The sequence below is a fragment of the Calypte anna genome, chromosome 24 (assembly GCF_003957555.1).
Source record: "Calypte anna isolate BGI_N300 chromosome 24, bCalAnn1_v1.p, whole genome shotgun sequence".
Lineage (NCBI taxonomy): Eukaryota > Metazoa > Chordata > Aves > Apodiformes > Trochilidae > Calypte > Calypte anna.
In genome coordinates this window covers 400,725-423,593 of record NC_044269.1, presented here as the reverse complement: position 1 = coordinate 423,593, position 22,869 = coordinate 400,725, and the positions used below count along the sequence as shown (strand labels likewise).

The following is a 22,869-nucleotide window of genomic DNA, read 5'->3' as shown; positions in this document are numbered from 1 at the left end:
AGCTACTTTCAGAACCATTTAAAGCCTGTAAATCACAGGAGACAAGTTTTCCTGTGGACGTATGATTATTCAGCACCCCTTCAACTGAGCTTCACCTTCAAGACTAATAAATCCCACCTCTGTTTATAAATCCCCACAGCTAGAGGAAAGGGCAGCTCCTAACTCCACAGCAGCACCCACGCTGACTAAACCAAGGCAAAAACAGAGCTCCTGGGGGGTGATGAGCAGCAGCTCTTTACTAAGCTCCCAGCTGAGCTCTTGCAGAGCAAGTGGCATCTCTGGAAGATGGCAGAAAAGGGGCAACTCAGGAGATTTAGTTACTTCTGGTTTGGGGCTTTGATTTAGAGGTTGATTCCAGAATGTAAGGCTTGACAAAGGTTCCTAAGGCTGCTCCCAGGCAGTGTGCTCTCTGAAGCTGAAATCAGGAGTAACCTTGACAGAGTTGGACTCTCAGTGCAGTCAGGAAAGCGTGACTTGGAAAGAGCTCACTTCCACTGCCTGATCCCAGGCTGAGCTGCCAAGGCAGGCAGTTTATGTACACACTGCTGGGGTTTGTTTGTTTTCATTTTTAAGCCAAGTGTATTTGATGTCTAAGCTTGTTGAGACATCAAATCTCAGAGTTGTATCAGAGATACTTTCCCCAGATTTTCCCGTATTAAGTTGCAAATGTTTTCTCATGTGGTCTCACCCTTTTATTTCCTTTCAATGTGTAAGAAGGTCATTTTGCATATGCAATGAAAAAATTCATAAAAACTTCAGATGCAGCCATCAGGGACTCCATTAGGCAAAACCCAACTTTTCTTAGGGTCTGAAAGCAGAATGTTTTCATGAAGCTCAGATATCTGATGTCATTAAAACCAAACCACCACGCAGCCCCTGGGTGAGGCTGCATGCAGAGCAGTGCCTGGGGCACCTGATGATTGGCAAAGAGGACACAACATCCTGAGTGCTCCATCAGCTGCATCTGCCACCCAGAGGGGGGTTCTGGTTGGAATTTAGTGGGTTTGTCTTTAAAGCTCCATATGAAGTGACCCCTAGGGAACTTCCTGACTGCCAGCATTCCAGGCTACAGAGAGAATGGCCAGAAGAGAAATCAGACCCAAAACACTGCCAGCAAGAGAACTTTTTAGATGAAAGCCACACTGCTTTTGACCTTAGCTGGGTGAAACCTGCATTTTCTGCTCCTTTGTATGAAGTAGAATCTGTAATGCTTGTAATCAAAGTTGGGATGACGTGGGAGGAATGCAACTCTACTGCTTCACACTTCCCTTTGCTGTAGGGTATTCTGCTTCCATATTGACCTCCTCTTCTTCTCCTTTACTCCTGTGGGAAACTACTTCCAGTGTTTCAGAAGACAACAATCCAACAGGACACTAAGCAGTGGCCCTCAAACAACCACCTCCCAGGGCCATGGCTGGCTGTACTTGTGCCAGACATACAAGGGGTAATAAGTTACAGATGGTGACAGGGTGGAAAGTCCCTGCATCCAGTAAGTGTGACCACAGCTGGGGAACCCCTGCCAGAGCAGATCTCAGAGTATGGATGGGTACAGGCAACCCTGTTCCTTCTCATCCTCAGCAGAACTTCTGAGGCCATGGGCAGCACCATGCTGAGCAGGCTCCAGCAGCCCTGAAGCAGAGGAGGAAAGGTCCAAGGGCACTGCTGCCTAGAAGTGTGCTTCAGGAATTAGGAATTAGAAGGTAAGGAACAGAATCAGTTACTGGCTCCATCTACTCCATCTATGATCACCAAGCAACATACCATGGGACAAAACCCAGTGGAAAAAGGCAGTTTTCCTAGCACAGCCATGATGGACATTAAAAGCAAGTAGGGCAAGCCTCGCCTCAGAGCTGGGAATGCATCTGGTTCCAGTAAACACAGAGCCCCCATCCTGGCACCTTGTTGATTAAATGATTGGTTTGCTGTTGAAGAAAACAGAGTTCCCCTTTGACAGGCACAGAGGGATGGGTGATATCTTGCTCCACAGCCTCAGGATTTTCTCCTGCCCCAGCAGAGCCACTTGCAGCTTGCTGTACAGATGTCAGGGCTCACAAGGAAAGGAAAGAAAGCAACAAGTGCAGCACAGGCAAAAAGAAAATATTCTTGAGCTGCCCAAGGTACTTTTCAAGTTCATTTCCCATCAAACAAAACTGCCTAACTGAAATGTTTCCTTAATAAAATCCATTGCAAGGATGTGTTAAATGACACGAGGTGTAGGTTCCCATTAATATTATACTGCTGACAAAAGATATAATTATAAACACTGCAGCAATTCCAGGCTCAGACACCTCCAGGTACAATAAACCAGGCTTCAAGCTGAGGGGTTTGATGTGGTTTTGATGTAGAAGAGTTTGAACACGTATTTGAGCATCTTCCCAGGAAGTGCAGCACACAACCAGCAGTGCTGGACCACGCTGAAGACTTTGAATTTCTCCTTCTATGTCAGACTTCTGAGGTTTGACTCTTATTTAGCTGCACAGTACTTGGTAGGCATCTGCCCCTCAGATCTCAGGAGCGTATCAAGTTGTTCCCTAGGAATTCCTAGTTTTTAAGATGTGAAAGATACAAAAGAAAGAAAGAAAGAGAAAACCCAGCTACTCACAGGAGTGTGTTGTAAGGAATCAGCAGACGAAACAAGCCACAAGTCAGACAAATAGATTCCAAATAGTTAATTTAAATCTCACAGCTGCTGAATTTTGTGTGAGCAGCACTTCCATGCACACTGTGTAGTATTTGGAAAGCAGCTTGTCCCAACAGTCCTTTCTCTGACTGCTCAGCCAAACACGAGCACATAAATAAAACACAACAAAGCTCTCAGCTGCTTTGGCTATGGCAAATATTGAGCTCAGTTTCTTCAGTAGCTCAAGAACTTTACCACCAGCTCTTACTCCTCACACTAAACACAGACCCAAAGGTGTCACTCAGCCTGATGCAACTCAGAGGGGAAAAAAAAGTCTGTAATTTACAGAGATTCCCCTCATTCACATATGCTAATTGGGTGGAAGGAATAAAAGGCTCATTGGGCCATATAAAAAGCAGTGAGCAAAGATAGGCAGGAAATGGGAAGTGGTTTAAAACCAGCTCTCCTCCACAAAAGCCAAAGAGAGCTGAGCCAGCACAAAGGGAGAAGTTACAACACATCCCAAAAGCTTCCAGTGCCTGTTTCCACAGGAAGCAGCAGTGGGAATTCTCAGAGTTATTTTGCTGGGGTCTTGCAGAGGTTTGCAATGATCTGCACTCATGTACTGAGAGCTGGGAGCAGGACTGAGATGCCTGGGGCAGGGATTTCAGAGGGAGGCACATGGACAAAGTCATTCCTAGAAAGCCCAGATGCTGATTTTGTCCAGTTAATAATTTACTGGTGATGAATGAAAAAAAAAAAAAAGTATTTAGACTTGTCAAACTTAAATGGCAGTGTGTATTTTTCTACAGTTCCTGTCAGCATCATGTCTAGGGTGAGTATTATGTGTCCCTGCACCTCATTAAAGATTTATTCTAATCTATGTTTCAAATATATATATACCTGCACCAAAAAGAAACATGTAGTAAAGGCTTAGAAAATCATCCAGGTAAAAGTTCAGAGTCAGTATTAATTCCTTTTATCAACAGACATTACTATAGATTCCAAGGATTACTTTTAAAGCAAGATGCATGTAAGATCAAAGAAAAGGAAATAAAGCCTAAAATCTCATTTTAAAACAAAACCTTTGCTAAACCTACTCTCCTAACAAAGGAATTGTTCTAGGCACTACTTGCAACTGCCTGAAACACATCTAGCAGCCTGAGATTCAATGCACTCCTCTTTCTCCTGGTCCCTCATTCCTCCAAGTAGTAGAAGATACACCAGAAGTGTCACAGCCCCTACTCCAGTTGAGGTAGGAAACCACTTCTGACCGGGCTGTTCCCAAGCCCCATTTCCAGTTAATTCCTTATACCTCATTACTGTGGCTTTCAGAGAGACTCCCTCAGTGCAAAAAATCTCTTAAAAGGCCACAGGTTGATCTGTGGAAGGAGAGGCACAGTCTGCATTATCCTGAGGTTTAAAATCCCTAATGCAAGGCAGTCTACACAAAGCTGCATTAAACTCCCCCTTTAGACCCCATCTGATCATTCTGCAAAGAAATCCTTGCCTGGTAAATTGTAATCTGAGTCATTCCTTCTTGTCACATTAGCATTTGGTGCCATCCTGCAGGCATTCTCCCAGCTGTTTCCATTTTAGTGTCGTTATTATTACCCTGTGCCAGGAAACAAAAAGGATCTCAGAGCAAGCACAGAGATCTCCGAGGCTGCGTGCTACTTACCCCTGCTACAATGATCTATTCTTTCCATGGATGGGATCCCTAGCCAAGGCCTAACAGTTCCAGGTCTCTCCGTAGCTTCCCAGGACCTAATTGCAAAAAACCTTCCAGGCATCAGCTCCGAAATGCAAGAGCTCTGGGCTAGCAGGAGGAAAAGCAGCTCCCCAGGTTCAGCTCCCACGCTCTCCTCTCCTCCAGCTGAAGGTGCCTGTCAGTGGCAGGCAGGATCTGCCTCCCCAGCCCTGCCTGCTGGATCCACGCTGCCCATTTCATGCTCGATTTGCACGAGAGAGAAATCAGTGGTGTGCCTTGCTGGCTCCCTCCTTGGAAAGGTCCCCAAGACACGCCGGAGAGTTTCACAAGAGCCAAGAGAAACAGAGAGGGAGGGAAGCGCAGGGCTGGTGCTCAGGCGCAGCACAAGGCTGCTGCTACAGCTCCAAAGGAGGAGAAAAAAATGACAGCCAACTGCCATCACACGCCTGAAACCCAGCAGGGTCTGAGGAGAGCTGAGTCCTCATCCTTCTTTCTGATCCTCCAGTATCCAAGTGCTCAGAAGGAAAGCACTGTGAAATTCCTCTCGGGTCCCTGGTGCTGTGCGAGCTGGCAACCCCTGCAGGATGTGTGCCCGGCTGCCTCGGCACAAGGGTTCTCTGTTCCCTGCACACCCTCCCCTAAGGAAACAGGGATTTCAATGAGGAAAAGTTTGCTGTCAAAATCTTCCCTCTTCGGTGAACAGGCTAAATATGGCTGCTCATCCAAGGGGTCTGCACCAGGAGCAGAGAATGACTGATGGTGAGGGATCTACAGCATCTCCTTTTGCAGCTCATTATTTGATAACCCCTCCCCAGGAGCTGCCCCCTTCCCCCCAGGAAGCCCCAAGCTGGGGGTCAGGTTTAAGTCTGCATGGTAAATTAACCTTTCAAAGGACTAGTAGTTCTAGCAAACACCACGTAACTAATACTGCTCCTGCAATTTCACAGCACTTCTGCTAGGTAATAACACCAGGGGCTTGTCACTGCTGGTCAGGGAGAGGCATCTGGCAAATTACTGCCCACACGAGTGGTTCTGATTACAGCCTCAGCTCCCTCTGCCCCTGTTGGTGTTTCTGACCTCCCAGATTGAAAGGGAAGCCTCACAACCTCCCAGTTCATTAGCACAGCCTCATGCTCCCCAAAGAGCTCCAGCTCCAAATCCTGGCTTAGCTCTTCAGTCCAGTTCAGGGAAAACATAGGGCACAGAAATTCTCTGGAGCTGCAGGTTACTACAGTAATTTTTTTTCTTTTCTCTGCACACCTACAACCAGAGAACTCTTCCCCCTCCATGCCAGGCACCAGGCAGGCATAAATCTACTTTCTGGTGAGCAGAGCAACCAACACACCTTACAATCTGTCCTGTTCATCTCTCCATTGTAAAGTTCTCCACAGGACTCATGCAAAATTTTCCTGGAGCTTGCCTCAATTTTTTTCTAGAGAAACCATCTTCCTCATTCCAGCAAACCCAATTCCCAAGCAACATCATCAAAATCCACACACTGCCAAGGAAACCAAATCAAATTACTCTGTTCAACAAGAAAGAGAATTAGCCAGAAGTGACTTAATGTGTTTTGCCAGAGACAAAACTCTTATTACCATCTACAGCACCATCAACATCAGGTATTTGTCCCCAGCCTTGTCCCACTGAGCTGAATTAAACAGTTCAATGAAAAAAATCTTTCTGGCTTCAAACCAAACTGTTGCTTCCAACATGAATTCCCACACAGTTGTGATGCCCACCAGTTCAGAACTAGAAACCAAAACGAAAAACCCAGTCTGTCTCCAAAGGAAACCACCTCCAGTCACCAGTTAATTGCCCCTGGTGAATATAACACCAGACATTTGGAAACAGGCACTTGGATGTACAAAGTACACATCCCCACTCTCCTGTGCTATTCCTTACACCACAGGCCAGGCTCAAAAAGGGAAAAGTAAAGATCTTCCATGCCACTGTTCAAATCAAAGCCAGTTCAACATAATGATGGGGTTTCCACAGCCAAATTTGGTATTTCTGAAGCTTCAGGGTAACTTCAGGGTTGTGACAGGATTCTGGTATGCTCAGTACTTCTAAAAAAAGAAAATAATCAAATGCTGACTGACCATCCACCTATCTGAGAAGTTGCTCTTTATTCAAAGTTGCCAGCCCAGGGTGGAGCATTCCAAGCTGTGAATGGCTGCAGTCTATTTTGTTGTTGTCTGACTCTGTGTTGATTAACACATGTAAATACAGGCAGCTGGTGTCACCTCTCCCTTTCTATTTCACACTCTATTGGAGTCTGATTTCACAATTAATTGAAACCAAAAGGATGTCATTCAGAAATTAATCCTTTCTGGCAGCCTTTGCCATGCTGAGGTCTAGTCTCTACCTGGGGAGACACAGCCCCCCTCCTGGCAATATTTAGAATTAAACATTTGGATCTCACACAACAATACCACAACCAGTGCTGGGAACTGACTGCATCCAAATCCCTCACGTTACACACTTCACAAGAGGGAAGGATTCTTCTGTCTGACCAACAGGGAAAACTATGTTCCTCCAAGTGCAGAATTTCAGACAGGCAGCTAAGAGACTGAAGTGGAAATGAGGACAGTGTAAGCAGTGAAATAATGTTTCCCTGGCACAGAATTTAGCAATGAGCCCGAAGAAGAGCACAAGCAGACAGCCTCCTGTTTGGTACTCTGCATGGATTCAGGATTGTGTTTTATAAGCCATGAAAGCACAACAGACACAATAAACTGGATATAGCCACTGGAAATAAGCCTACCAACCCCTGGACCAGCTCTGAACCCCAAAGATTCATTTCTGACATGCAGAGAAATCATACCAAATCAGCCCATGACCACAGGAGGCTGCTCCTCAGCCTGGACACCTTATCCCCCTTTTCTCTGCCCTGTTCTACTCCCCAGCCCATCCGCTCTCCCAAGCAATCACCAAGATGAAATTTTTTTGAATATCAGAAGTTGACAACAGTAAAACTGCATTACAACCATCTCCATCAAAAGATGCAGCTGTTTGGAGTAGCCTGGAATTAAATGCAAGGGGAAACCCAGTGGTGTATGGAATTTCCCTCTGTACACTAGATGGCATTGCAGCACAGATGATGGCAGGCAGCAGTCCGTGTTCCTAAGGTTCCTAAGGAAAATACCAGCCCAAGGCTCTTCCTGCTCCTGGAGCCCTTGGAGAAATGCTCAGCACCACTGGGTGAATATTTACAAAGTCAGAACAAGGGAGATGGCTCTGGAAGAGGAACCACTCGGTGCAAAAACAAAGAGGCAGTTAAATTCAAGGAGCTGGGTTATTTATTTATTGAAGGAAAAGAAAAGTAGCTTTGCCACAAAACAAAGTGTCCTTTCTTTCACTGTGTAGCCCTGGACCGAACAGGATACTTCCTTTGGCTGTTGCACAAATGCGCCGTTCCCTTCATCCAAGGAAAGGGAGGATTTTCCCAGCTAGCCCACTCAGGAACTGGTTCCCCAGGAAAGCCACTTCACTGGGCCAAGGAGGAGACTGCTTTGCAGTTTGCATCCATCACTTTAAAATTAGAGCCTTGGCATATATGCTGGCAACATACACTGGGGATATAAACCACCCAGAACTTCCAATGTGTTATTGGTGAAGCTTACTGAGAAATGCATTCATTCACGGTCCAAAAAAACTTAAGCCACTGAATTTAACTTTTTTACAGCTCTGTAAGATCCAGATACTTTTTATCTGCCTGCATACGGAGTTTCAGAAAACTGCTGACTTCCAAGGAAAGTGCATTTCAGACCAGTGAGTTAGTGAGGACTGCCCTTACTTCCCTCTGCTCCAAAATCCAAACGCTGTGGGAGGTCAGTGACAGCTTCAGTCACAGTCTAACTTTTCCACTTGCTGGAAACAAGCGTATTATTATTCCTCTGACAGAACTGAAAACTGATACAGTCCTGTCATTCCAGGCTGTTGGTCTCTTACTCATTTGGTTTTTCTCTTTTGTCCCTCACTAAATCAATATTAACTTTTTTTCCACACTGATAAGAATCAAAGTCACTGGAACAAAATGCCTTAACAGCAGGAGCTCAGGGGAGGTGAAAGAAAAACAAAAAAGCCTCTGAAACAACAATTTTGATTGGGAGGGAAGTACTGTGGCAATAAGAATCTTAATTTGCCTACAGGAGTCACTGAACCTGTCTCACTGTCATGTTTTCTAAGAACTTTTTCTTACTCAGAGTGCAGAGGTTTTTGCTATGCTTTTTTCCCCTTCATGTCACCCAAAGAGAGGTATTTGTGTAAGCTTTTAATGCCACAGGCCAAATCAAGAACTGTGCTGAGTAACATTTATTTTGCATTTCTGGAGCAGCAGTAGCAAGGAACCAAAGGCAGTAAACAAAACCTAGCAATGCACACAAGGGAAAACCAAACATCCCCTGAAGAGCCTTAAAAGCCACGAGCCTTGGTTGTACTAAATTTGGAGGTGCAAGAAATGAATAAATCAGAAATCTCCTGAGGAGGGCAGGGGGTCTGTGTCCCCCTGGGCAGAGGAAGCCAAACCAGTGCTAATAGAACTGCAGTACAAAGGTACCCATGGAGGGGACACACAACCTCCCTCGCACAGATCTGTCTGTCCAGTGATCCCAGAGGTTCAAGGAGAGTATTCCAGCTTATCCTGGTGTGTTCCTGATGCTGGATTGGAAATCAGTCACTGTAATCTTCCGGGAGCAGTGGAAAACTTGGCCTTCACTCCACATTCCTCATTTTACCTCTGTCACCACTACAGAGGGAGGAATATTCTTGTGTTTCTGCCTGCCTTACTCTTCTGGACTTAGGTGAAGAGAATAAGCTCAACAAGATGCCCAAATCCCCCTTTGCACATGATGGAGCAGACTCTATAAATGAGAATAAACAATGCTGACTCCATTTTTTGAAGACCCCAAAAGGACCTTCAAAAGTCTTATTCAACGAAGATGAATGAACTTAGCTGCTTGTCTCCTGAATGCAGAAACCATTAAAACCTTTTAAAGAAAAAAAACTAACTTGAGAAACTTGTGAGCAAAAGCAAACTGGCTTTGTACAGCATGTAGAGGGAAACCACATCTTTCTGAGCAAGAATTTGCAGGACTAGGCTCAGGACAGAAAGCAGTGAGAGGGGAGAAATGAGTGTTACTACAACCACAGCTGAGAACTCCTTCCCCAGGAACAGCATCAGTCATTATCTGGCTTAATCCCAACTCCTCTTGCTGAGAAGAGGAGCAGCAAATGAGGAAAAGAATCTCCCTTTAGTTGGCAGAAGGAAGTGATAAAAGCTGAGAGGAAGCCCACTCCATTTCCTCCCATGACCTCAGAGGTGGGAAAGATCACCAGGCACTCATCCTTACCAACCAGGCTGTGTGAACCCAGCACTTTTGGCATTTGGCCTTGCCTACACCCCCCAGTTTTACACAAACTTCAGTCTGTGGCTAGGCTGAATTTTATTGGAACACAGCACAGAGCCCCAGGACTCAAACCAAGCCTATGACCTTTAGCTGCTTGCAGATTACTTTGCAAACTTCACCTCTCAAATCCACCCCTGCCCCATTTTTTTAAAAAGGAATGAAATGGAAGTCTGTGTTCCACTGCTGGGGGCAGAGGCAGAGTGTAAAGCTGACAAGTGGTTTGTGTCACCCATATGGATTTTCATACAAAAACCTGAGCATGTGCTCACACATGGGACAGACTAGATGGAAGCATTTCTTCTCAATTGAGAGGAAAAAAGGGGACTGGAGGGTGAGCAGAAGAGCTTCATGGACAAACTGATTTTCTAAAGAGAAAAGTACTTCTAGGAGTAAAACCTGGGACTTCTCTCCTTACCCAGATGTTGCTTAAAATCTTCAGCCAGACTGGAAATTCCTGGCTTTAACATGAAACTAAAAGGGGCTATCACCTGCTCTGAAAAGTAAATATTGTCCAAATACAAGAGAAACCTTTATACCAGTTGCAAAAGGAGCATAAATGAATTAAGACAAGGCACTATAAATCCCCTCCCACACACACAGAGTCTTTGTATGACATTTTACATCATGTTGCACTCATACAGCTCCATGGCACAGCTGGACCTTGTGCAGGAAGGTCTGAGTGTATTTAGGATGAACACATTCAGTGCCATTTACAAGAGTTAAATGACTTGAAAAAATTGTCCTCAACTGGTTAAGGAAGTTTTCCAGAATCCAACCAGGTGGTTACACTCCTGTGCCTGTACAGCAGTGATGATGCTGATGCTGCAGCATACCCCAAAGGCCTGAAATGAGGGGGTTCCTTAGTTTTAGCTCAACCACATTAATGAGGAAAATCTCTGAAAACTAGAGCGAAAGGTTGATTTATAAGGTTCCAGTCTCAATAATTCTGCTGAAAGGCACTACTCAGCAAACACATGGCTGCTATAACACAGCCATTAAGAATTAAACAGTTGACACCACTGTCACCCATTTCCAGTTCTGAAAATAAATGAGTTGGGGAAAAAAAGATTGAAATCAGCATGTTGAAACCTCGAGTCTTAAGCAACTATGTGAGAAATGCAAGTTTCCTGACACAAACAAGTTTCTTCACTCCTGTTGAGAAAGGCTGGGAGGTACGTGCACACTCCATGGCTCGCACAGAAAAACCCAAATGAAAAGGGAAGTTTATTTTGAAATTCCCTCCATTTTTAATCTCATTCCCTAATTCAGTGGTATTTTTTCTTAAAGACTTTATCTTAAAGTCTGGGGCTGTCAGTGCAAGAAAACTAAACTCATTACTTTGCACTGAAAAGCATCTCAGGCTCCTAAACACTAGCTGCAAGCTTATGATGAACCAAAAGGAAAAAAAAAAAAAAAAAGAAAAGAAAAAAAAGGGAGGTTTTTTGCTTTTCAGAGCCTTGTCAGTCACAAAGATGCTAAAGATGGATTCCTGCTACATTTTTATTAGCAGTGAAGTTCTTGGATCACTAAATAAGCCCTAGTTACAGCTGGTCACTGAGGTCAAATGGAGCAAGAAGTCAGGAAAATCAGAAAAATCTTCTCCTCCTGCCCCGAGGTTGTCCCCAGAGCTGCAGAGGCAGCTCAGAGGTCAGGCAGGAGAGGACCTGCACAACACAGCACCAAGCGACAAACAGCACTGAGCACATCTGAAGCACCAGAGCTGGGTGTCACCCAACCTTCCACATTTGGTGTCACAGGAGAGCAGGAGCACTTCATTAACACTGTGATTTTCCAGCAGTTAGATGGCAATGTGCTGCACACCCTGAGACAGAAAGGCCAGCTGGAAAAAATGAAACTGTGTTTTCCAGAAGACAAGTACACTCAGGAATTACCCCCTTACTTGCCTGCCATGCATTATTTATGTCATGTGGCAAAAGTGATTTATCATCTCTGCATTTCCAGCATCCCAGGGGAGAAAGAAAAATGCTTTTGCAGATGTGTGCATGTGGCTGCTCTGAGCTGACTCAGTGAACAGCAGCAAGAACAGCAAAGCAAAATGCTTCCTCTTCATAGGATTACACAAATTATCTTGGAAGAACTTAATAAATAGGAGTGGTTTTGTGGACTAGTCAATAAACCATATCTTGTTTTCTTGATCCGTGTATCAAAACTTTTATTGCTTGTCTCTAGAGTGTGGGTTTCAAGAGTTAAAAATACAGGCAAACTGCATAAAGGTCACTGACATCTGAAACTGTTTTGATTTTTAAATCAAAAAGGTAGAAAATTCTGCCTAGGATGTCAGAGGCAGAAGATGAAATAGTGAAGGCCTAAAAAAGAGCATTTTAACCTTTAAAATTCCCAGATGCCAGCTCAGGGAAGGTGGGTTTTGAATAACTTAGGTCACATTGGAAACAGGTCTGCACCTTGCAGACTCTACCTGAGATTTTCCCCTTGGAATGGCATAGTTGGGTTTTTTGTTTTGCAGTCAAACATTTCACTGCACTTGATCAAGAAAATGGCTTTGGTATAATCCTGCTCCTGTGTCATGCTGTTTGAAAGGGTCATCTCTATGATACACAAAGAATCACAAGAGTACATGGATATTTTGTTGTTAAAAATCCATCTTCCCTCTCTCCTTGCTGGTCTTAAAACCATAACAGAAAATTGAAACTGAATTCTTGCACTGTCTCTACAAGAGTTGGTGAATGGCCCAAGTTCTAAATTTTTGTGATATCTGATTGGTTTGAAAGGTCAGAGGCAGCTGTGAGAAGGAAGCAGCACTCCAGGACACAAAGCTCCACTGTCCTCTCTGATTCAGCATCAGTGCCTACAGCCCTAAAAGATCTTCTGCTTACTTTGAACTCCACTTAGCTTAAAGAGGTGATAGAGCTCAAAGAGTGAGCTTAAAGATAGAGCTTAAAGAAAGTGAGGGATACAGGGAGGCTTAAGAGAGTTCAAAGAAGTGCAGGGAACCTATAGCAGAGGAAATAAAAATCAACAGAGCTTCTCTGGGGTGTCTTCAAAGTGCACATCAGGGCTCCAATGTTACTGCAGTAAGAACTCAAAATGCAGGCACCAGCCTCACAGCTCACTTCTCCAAAAACAAGATTCCAAACTCCATCGAGTTCTTATTTAGTTTTAAACCAAATGGCAAAGCTTACACCAAGCCTCCAGCCCCAAGAGGTGTATGGGAGGGGATCTGAATCAGGCTCTGATGCTCCACTGCACCTCAGCAAGGCAGCCCCTTTGTCCTCAGCTGACACTTCCCTTTCTGTCCGGCAAACTCTTTATACCCCAACCCTGCCTATTCCAGGACTGAGCAGATAAAGAATCATTAAATAATTTGCCAGCGTTTCCAACTGAATTCCTGGATTCACATTGTAAAAATAACAGAAGTTGTTTTGGTGTTTTAATTACTTCAAGCTGGTAAATGGGAACTGGGCCCAAAATTGGTTATTCTAAAGCCTGAATGTTTTGACACACCACATTTGCAAACACTCAGGCACCTGAGTGAGACTTTCCGAGTTCTGTGGACAGATTGGTCAGAAATGAAGAGTCAGAAGAAATAAGATCAAAATGCTTTTTGGTCTGGCCACCCAGGAGAGCTGAAGGTCAGAGCCTTGCCTTGCAGGACATGGAAGCAGAAGCCTCCACCTTCTGCTCACCCATCACAGCAAGGGAGAAAACCCCAAACCCATCAATGCCTACAAAACATGTCCAAATGCCTTCTAGACATTATAACAGTACACGTGGGTGAGAATCTGTGTCTCCTCTGCCTGAACCCAGACCCCTGGAAAAGTCCAGATTCACAGGAAATCTTCTCCACCAATCTCTCTGTTGGAAAGCAAACAAACAGCACAACTTGGGGCTCAGCTCAGCAGATTTAGGAACATCCTCTCCAACACACATGCAGCCCAGCCAACATTTGCACAGGTAGCACATAAATACCATAAGTTCCACTGCTTTCCTCTGCATTTTCTGGCCTTGGATAGATTATCATGGCACAAGTGGAGAGACAAGCTTTTTCCTGAGCACTCAAAGACAATTCTTCCCTGGCTTTATAACAAGAGAACAACCTTGAGTTCACCACCCCCTGATTTGCAAAGATTGGATCTGGAAAGCAGATCACAAACCCACCACAAGTGAAGGGTCTCCACAGGTTCAGAGCATACCTGGCAACACAGGTGGAGCATTTCTGGTCTGTTCAAAGCCCAGCCAGCCAGGGATACAAATTTTCCAAGATCAGGCTATAGCCTATCCGTATTTCTTCTCCATCAGGAAATGAATGAAAACATTTATAAATCCAGGACAAAGGAATGCACACACCACTGGCAAGCTCAGCTAATGAATGAACACTTTAAAAACTTGTAGCCTACCTTGCTACACCTAAGCTGCCAACTCTGTCATCAAGCCTCAAAATTCTGGCACATAAGCACAAATTAAACAAACTCTCCTTTTTGTAAGCAGGTACAGCAAACACAGAATGTAAATGTTCCCCATGCTGCTTGGTTTAACAGTTAATACATCCACTGGCATGGCAAACCTCCACTGGAGAAAGAAAACACTCTCCTGCTTCTGTAAATCTCAGTTTGCCAGTTACTAAAAATCACACCAGCTTGGCAGGATTGCAGATCTCTGAGTACAATATTATGCTGCATTTTAACACCATTCCTGTTAACAGTATAGCTTACTATATACAAAACCATTTTTATTGAGGTTTAATCCTCTCTCAACTCTGAAACACAAGTGAAATGGATTTTTCTGGAGCACACGGATTCTTTTCAGATTTTTAATATATTTAATATATTTTAATTATGCATATAACACATCATCCTGTTTTTTTCAGGTCATTAAGCCTCAGGAAAGAAAACCTGCCCAACACAACTCTGCCCCAGTTACTAATTAAAGCGATTTTTTTACATTTCTGTGCCACACTGCTAAAGATGATTTACGATGGTAGCAAGCAGCAGGAGGTCAATGCCAAAGTTAACAGCTAGCCTTACAGTCCCTTTTTAGATTTATTCATGCCATCAAATACCACTATGCATCAATAAAGACTATAAATCCACAAACAAGTTTGCTGTGCTTTCAGTGATGGATGCAGGGGAAGGAAAATAAGCTGGATTCCTGCAGGAGGTCAGTGTTTTTAAACTGGAGTGTGACTAGAGCCCAGCTGCAATGAGTAAGAGAAAATATCTATCTAAAGAACACCAAAGTCTGAGAAAATGCTCAGCCAAATTTGCACAGTGGTATTTCTTACAGAACTAAGTCATGAACACAGTCACCACCTTGGCCCAGCCACAGAAATGCTGTGCTGGGTTCTGCTCACACACCTGCTGGAGAAATGACTGGAATTCATAAACACATCCCCAGGGTAAAAAGGAGAAGAAAAAAAAAGAAGAAATAACAGCTCAATTGAATCAACAGGTAAAATCTCATTTGTTTTCAACAATGATTTGTGGCTTATAGTCTGCCTTTCCATTTATACACTGAGATGATTAGCTTAAAATAAAGAACCTACATGGAACCAGCCAGAAAGCCAATGCAGATAAATAGTGACAGAAAGGAACTTTCCTCCTTGTGACAGGCACTTCAATAACCAGCCAGCTGAGTAACATCAGACAAATTACCTTTTACTTTATAATAAAAGATAAACTGATTTATGAATTATTGATTCCAGTGAGTGTCACTCAAGGGTAGGAAGTGAGAGCAAAGCACAGAACATGTTTCAAGAATTACCAAGCAGCTAAGGGCACAGAGAACAGCAGCAATCCCCCCCTTGCCTTTGGAGGATCACAAAAGCCTTCAAGATGATGCCCAGGTCAGCAGCAGGACCCCCTTAGCCTTAGGATTCTCTCCTGCCAGGGTTTTGAGCAGACTTTAATAACTGGCAGACAATTTACCCAAGTCCAGTTCAGGCTGGATCACTACTGAAGGTGTTTGCTTTCTCTACAGCAAGTAACAACTGGAAAACAAGTGGTAAATGTGGGAGCAGCAATAGTAAAGTTCATGGGAAACACTCTCCAGACTTGCAGTTACTCTTGTACTATGTAACTCACACTGGATTTCTCCCCATTTCCATGGAAGAAACCCAAACAAGCTGGAATTTCACAGGTGTGACCTTGGTTCCAGGGAAGAATTTTTCTGAGGAGTTGGTGGCAACTTGGAAGCAAGACCAGGGAAGAGAAGAATCCTAAAACTGAGGTGAAGTTACTTGAATATTTTCCCAACATTTCTGGCATTGAGAAGCTTGGCCTAGAGACTCCAAATTTTAGAGATCTGTTGCTATTGGCAGGAGGCTGTGCCAAGTTTCAGGGAGTTGTGGCTGAAATGATTAAGTTAATAGAAGCAGTTTCCACCTGCACTATGAACAGTTATTTTTCTATACCCATGTCCTTAAAGCAGCCCTTGCAACATCTCGCCCCACCACTTTAGAAGACAATACTCAAGAAATCAGATGGCAAAGACAGGGAACAGGAGAGGAAAGCCTTGGTTTAAAGAAGTGGAACATATTGTACCAGAACCTGGCAAAGTAATTTTGGAGGGAGATTAACAGCATCCAGAGCTGAAAGGTTAACACAAGCACCACTTGGTGTGCAGTATGGGTGTGCACATCATAGCCACTCATCTATCTGTACAGAATTGTCTTTCATACCAAAAGTACAGAGCAAAGGTCAGGCTATTTTTTATGATTTTTACTGTGTATTTCTATCTTGTAAAAGGAATTGGGGCAGGGGGGCTGCTGTTTCATGTTTCACTTGATAAAGTAAATATTTTTTTTCTCTTTGTAAACACTTTGTCTATGAGTAGAATAACTCATGAGCCTGGAGCTGCTCATGACTGCCAAGAGACAGAAAGTTTTCATGCCCAAAGAAAAGTTGAGGCAATGAACAAGCCCCCCTACACTGAAGGTAGTGAGCAGCCTGAGTTTAAAATCACTGCTGGAGATGGGAACCAAGCTCTCTGACTTCACACAGACACAGAGCAGGGACCACTCCTCCATTCCTCTTGGCTCTACCTGCTCTTTGCAGAGGATTACTTTTACCTGTGGCAGAAACATCTTGAACTACCCCAGTGAACTCCAGAGGAAGGAGTTAAAAATGTTTCCATCTTTGTTTCCTTTGCAGTCTCTCTCAAGAAAAAAAATACTGTTTGATTAACGTGCCTTCACACCCACATTTCCCTTCTCAGCCCCTTCCCTGGAGTATTATTAAATCAAAGAAAAAAAGCCAACCAAAAAGAAGATGACCCTGAAAAGTATTTTCTCAACAGGCTTTGCTGACAAAAGGCACAAGAACTGAACTGCTCTTTGCAATGCTTCTGACTCTTAAACCATGACAGGAAAATGCAATGAGAGGCACCCACCCCAGCAGCCACAGACACAGCCTGCTCCTGGCTGGAAGGCTGCAGCTTGCCAAAGGCTCCCAAAGCAGCAGCCACTGCTGAGCTGGGAACAGAGCTGCTGGGAGCTGCAGGAGGAAGGGATTCTGGTTCCAACACTTCCTTTACCACTGATAAGGGCTATGCTCCTACCACTGCAATTCCAAGGCTTGGGAGATAAGCGAGGATCTTCCACACATGTAATCCCATCCTGGGCAGACAGGGTTGTTTTTAGAAGGCAAACCCAGAGACAGATAAGGTGTTGTTGGAAGGGGTAAAGCTGTGTCAAATGCAAGATTGCTGAAGTGATAGGAGTGTCCATGACAGCACTTCCTCTCCTTCAGCAATGGAGCTTTTCAGGGAGCAAAAATACTATCTGGGAATTGCAGAGCTGAGCAGCTCTCCATATCCCATTAGTAAAGCCACTCAACTGAAGATAATTTTTTAATTCTTTCAAGTGAAGAACAAAGTCTTCATTTCTAGCAGGAAGTAAAGATATTTACAGAATACCTAAACACTATTGCTGGGGTTTTTACATAAGGTACATTAAGTAAATCACATTTGCACCATGCTGGGGGAAGAATCATTCTACTTTGCATAACTTAGCAAAATAGGGGGTTTTGTTGAAATAATATTAGCAGTCCCAAAGCTCACTGAAAGGCAGTGAGACTGTGACACAACTGATGTACTGGGACACTCAGGGGATGAATTAACATGAGCAGCTCTGCAGCTAAAACACAAAACCTGCAACAGGCAATCAAGCTGGCCTGGCCTGAGCACCATGCTCAGGCACTGAGCTGATCAGGGATATATTATTTTATGTTAAACTGGGATGATCAAGGAACTTCTGAAGTTAGATGTGTGGTGAACCCTTCTGCCTAAATGCATTTAAGATCCTGAGGACTTGCAACTCCATGCTTCAGTGCTCAGCTGAACACCCAGATGCCCCATACAGCAACACCTGTACAAGTAATATTTTTATATTGATAAAATGAGTTTTGACCTTCTAGAGAGAGGAGAGGCATCACAGGCAGCTGTTAGCCAAGAGCTGGAGAGAAGGCAGCAGAACTGACCTGTGGAAGCCCCATCCAGCCCTGGCATAAGAGCATCTCTCTCTGGGGAGTCACAGACCTCAGTGAGGCTGAATCTGCTCTCACACACCGACCCACATCAGAGTGGAATCTCTTGTGTGGAACCTGCCTTTTCATCTTAACAAAAATCGATGATGAAGCCTTAAAAAATGAATGCAGTAATAAATGTATTTCAAACAAATCCCAGTGAATTTCTGGCACTGAGGCAATCTGTAAAGCCCAAACTGTCAGTACAGCTTGGACATCAAACTACCTGTGCCTGGCAAACCAGCAATTTTCTGCTGATGCAACGTGTGTCTTGCTGGCAGATAGGGTTGAAACAAGTATAGCAGAAGACTTTTGAAGAGAGAAACATCCCAGAATGTACCTGATTACCTTAGCATGGTGCTAGGATAAAAAGAGAGCAAATCCTTTTGAAACCATCTCCAAAAGTTAATTTCAAATGATCTCATGAGGTGAAATGCCAAGATATTAATACCTATTGCACCATGAGAACTTATTATAAGTGACACAAACGTTACAAAACAATCTGAAATTTGGCCAGGCTGTTAATAGACAGCATTACACAATTCCTGACACAGGCAGATAATGCTCCATTTCTACTATGCAAATTTTTAACAGTGAATAGATTTTGAAAGGAGTTTACACCCACCACCCCTCAGCTGCAACCCAGTAACTCACTATTAGGTGCCAAGCTGTCATTTAGAAGTCCCTTCAGCATTCTGCTATTCTCTGGTCTACCTTGTTATCCCAAAGGAGCCACCAATGAATGCCACCCCAGTAAAATGTGTCAGCTCTATCTGAAACTATTTTTAAGTCTGTAAAATAATACTGCTGTTGCATTTCATGTATCTTATCATTAATACTGGTCACCTACTAAGGAAATACTGTACTGCATTACCCTTTTGTATTTCAGGAGCAAAGCTCTGCTCTTAAGATACTTTTATCCATTTAAAAAAGTTATTACACCACAAGGATCCAGCAGAAATCTTGCTTAGAAAATGGAAGGGGAAAAAGAGGCACAGAGCCTGATTCACCTTATTCAAGCACATGTTTTGCTTTAGGCACACAAAGAGTTAATAAGCCTGCACAGTTTTTCAGAGGTAGCAACTGGGGAAACAGAATTAACCCCCCAGCACACACACAATCACACTGGGATGACACTGCCTCTCATGCTGACACTGCCTCTCATGCTGCCACCCTTCTGACTTCACAGCAACACAGACACTGTCAGAGGAATCAGCTCAGGGGCCTGACACAGCTGAAGAACCAATCCTCCTTTTTCTTCCTGGGTTATTCCTTCCCCAGGTAGTGTTCTGCAGCCAGCCCACTCCTCTGGTGTTGGTGTCCTGGTGCCTGAGGACACAGCACAGAGGAGAAGTGAGCAGGAGCAAGACACAACACAAGTAACTCCATCAGCCCCTGCTTGGGGAACTCCCCTCCAGAGCTGGATTTCAGTGTGCTGGCAGAACTACAGGAAGGAAATCTGTAAAGATTGTGTTATCTGATTTCACTTCTCCCTTTCAGGAGCACATAAATGTCAGTGTTTCAACCCTAGGAGTATGCCCTGCATCCTTCAATGCTCTGCAGAGCAGTGCCATGCACAGGGGTCCCTCTCTAGCTTGCAGATGGTGCTGAACATCTCTGAACCACAGAAAGGGAAACTCGGAGGACAGCCCAACACAAAGCACATCTGTGTGTACACAGAAACCTGCTCAACACCTACCTCAAAATCCAACTTCTCTTCCAAATTACCTAAGTGTCAAACCAGAACATTACCAGGAGACTAGAAATAGGAACATAGATTAGTCACACTATTCCTCTAGACAGAAACTAAAAATAAAGAAACAGTTTGGCTTCAGCATCCTGAGGAGTGCTCCTGTGTGCATCCACAGCCCTCACCATCACCTGTGATATTTGCACTGGAGTCCTCTGTAAGCCCACTCTTGTCTAACTTGTTCTGTCCCTGTGTGTGTCTGTCTGTCTGTCCCTGCAAAAGCACCAGGAGAAAGGACACACTTCCAGCCCTGAATAGGACCCTGACTCCTTCTCAGTGGGAATTTTACAGAGAGAGAGCCAACGGATGCATAATTCTGCTTGCAAAACTGTCAAGTGCAGACACATGAAAGGCTGTAAATAATTCACTCTGTATTACAGGAAATGTTTTACAAATGAAAAGGTTGTAACCTCTTTTTTGGCTACAAGGCTGGCAGATGCTGGAGGCATTCCTGCTTAAGTGCAGAACAAGATGTGCCCTATTCATGAGCAGCAATTCTTGGGTCTCTGCCCTCCCCAGTACTGCTGAATGAAAACTGCTTCTGCCTGCATCTCTGCAGGATGGATCACAAAGGAGTGAAGCCTGCACACTCCTAGAAATGCAACAGGGGCTGACTGGCAATTTCTTGTATTCTGATGACACAGCTGCTGCAGTGCTCAATGCAGAGCTGAGGGCACACGAAGAGAATGGATGAATTTGAATTATTTATATTTACATAAACACGTTCACAAAATTGTTTAGATACACACACACACACAGGAAAAACATGCATGCAGTTACTGCAGATGACTCAATAATAAATGTTTTATGCTGTCTCAAAACAGTGTCATCAGTCAAATCCACTGGAAAAAAGTCATCTCCACTCTCAAAGGAGTGGCCACGTGTCTGAGTACACCAAGCTATTCCCAAGAAAGAGACCACACTGCTTCAACTTCCCACTAAACACTTTGCAACAAACTGAACAAACCTCAGCAGAAGTCCCCTCTGCCTCCTCCCTCACCAGGTTTGTTGGCAGCCAAACACCAAGATGGTTTGTATAAAAAAGAAATGCAGAACTCACCTGTATGTTGCCAAAGTCCACGTTTTCATAATGGAAATGTGCACATTCAGCCATCTTCGGGAAGTGACCCTTGGTAAAGGATAACCTGGAGCACATCAAAAGCACACTGTAAGAGAGCTGCAAAGCCCTGAAATGTTGCTCAGCATCAAGCACTCTTCTAAAATGTAGCCACAGATACAAAATAATGACTTTCTCATCCTAAAAGCCAAGGGAGCAGAGGGGTTTGCTGATGTGATGCACCGAAACAGAGGAGAACAGAACCAAGGGAGAAAGGAAAACTAAATTGCAAAGTGACTTTTCTCATGGCAGCCTTAAAGAACTGTGGGGCATTTCAGCAACCCCAAAGCCCACATCTTCAGGAAATGGTGCAGGGAGAAGCTGCTCTACCTTCACAAATGCATTCTTGCAGTGCAAATAAACAGCCTTACACGAGACACATAGGAAAGGAGAACTTTACCTGTGAAAGGCATCACAGCCCATCAGTCCCGGGTTGATGTATCTGAGGGTGCAGAACAAATGCTATTTATCCTTTGCCTTTTTCAAATTCAGAAATGAGGCATAATTATTCCCAAGTGTCTCCAGTTACCATGATGGCTGACAGAGAGATCCTCTGGCTCTGCAACATGCTCTTGCTTCTGCTGAAGCTATTATAGACTCCTATAGATATTTCTGGTGGTGAGCCAATGAGATTGTCATTATCTTGCTCTCTCTTCCCACGGGAATAGAAGTGGGAAGTGAGATGCTGCATCTGGCTGCTCAGCACTAGAACAAAGAGCCATTTCCCTTCCAGCAGCAGAGCACTACAGAGAGGTGATCTGAATGCACAGATCCATCAATAGGAGGGAGCTCAGAGCCCCAAGTCAGCACTCTGAGCAAAGAGGAGTCAACTAATATTGATTGGTTCTGATTCCCCCCTTTGCAGGTTAGGGCTTTGAAACCTTAGCTGCAAGCACAATAAGCTGGTTTATATTCTCTGGGAGAGAATGAGGGAGGGAGGGAGGTAGAGAAAGAGAGTGTAAGCCCAGATAAAAAAAAAAAATCTGGGAGAACAAGGGAAAAACAAAATACCTCTAGAAAAGAAAAGACTCATTCAAATGAAGAGGTACAGGGCAGAATGCAAAAAAAAAAGCATCAAATAAAAAAAATATATCTGGGCCACCCACTTGTCCTGGTTTAGCTTGTCCTGCTCCCTGAAGCACAGGGAGACAGGAAAAAGGACCTCATTTATACACTGCCTTCTCCTTTGGTTTCTTTATATATAATGTTCTTTTTTAAAAAAAACAACACAGTTTCAAGAAGAAGTCACAAAAATGTAAAAATACAGTAACAAGACTAATAAGCTTTGCTTCTCTGGCCATAAACAGGTGAGAGTGCCAACAAAACCTCACACCCCCCCTGTTTTAGACTACATTAGCTACAATTTACTTTGTTTCACATGAATTTTGGTTGCTCAGATGAAGATACTCTAAAGAACTGCTGGTGAATGCCCTTGCTGTATTGCAGCACCATAGCTAAAACCCAGACTATCAAAACTAGGAGCCCAGCAAAGATGGAAAAAAAAAAATCCCAGAAGACTGCTCTTACTTTTTTACATTCTTCACTTTCATACTTGCTGTGCTGCCACAGGTCCGGAGTGGCAGCTCCCCTGGGAGGTCAGGGATATCTGCACCTCTTGCCTGCAAAAAAGAAAAAAGAAAAAAGCAAAAGCAGTTAAAATTTCACTTGCATGCTATGGCCTAGACTGTGTATTTTTACCTAGATGTACAAACAGAGCTCAAATCTCAGTGCTACAAGGTGCACTTCTGCCATTTGAACAAGGAAA

General features: G+C 44.0%; 1 protein-coding gene across 1 annotated transcript in view; it reads right to left on the bottom strand.

The window, feature by feature from the left end:
• Positions 1-22,869, bottom strand: part of LOC115599602 (rho GTPase-activating protein 32-like) — a 128,399-nt gene that overhangs the window by 17,074 nt on the left and 88,456 nt on the right. Inside the window, exons 3-5 of the mRNA XM_030464703.1 lie at positions 22,632-22,723; positions 21,505-21,546; positions 21,048-21,132 (exon numbers count right to left, since the gene is read on the bottom strand). Of these exons, the coding sequence (XP_030320563.1) occupies positions 21,048-21,132; positions 21,505-21,546; positions 22,632-22,723 (219 nt within the window). The remainder of the gene's footprint in view (positions 1-21,047; positions 21,133-21,504; positions 21,547-22,631; positions 22,724-22,869) is intronic.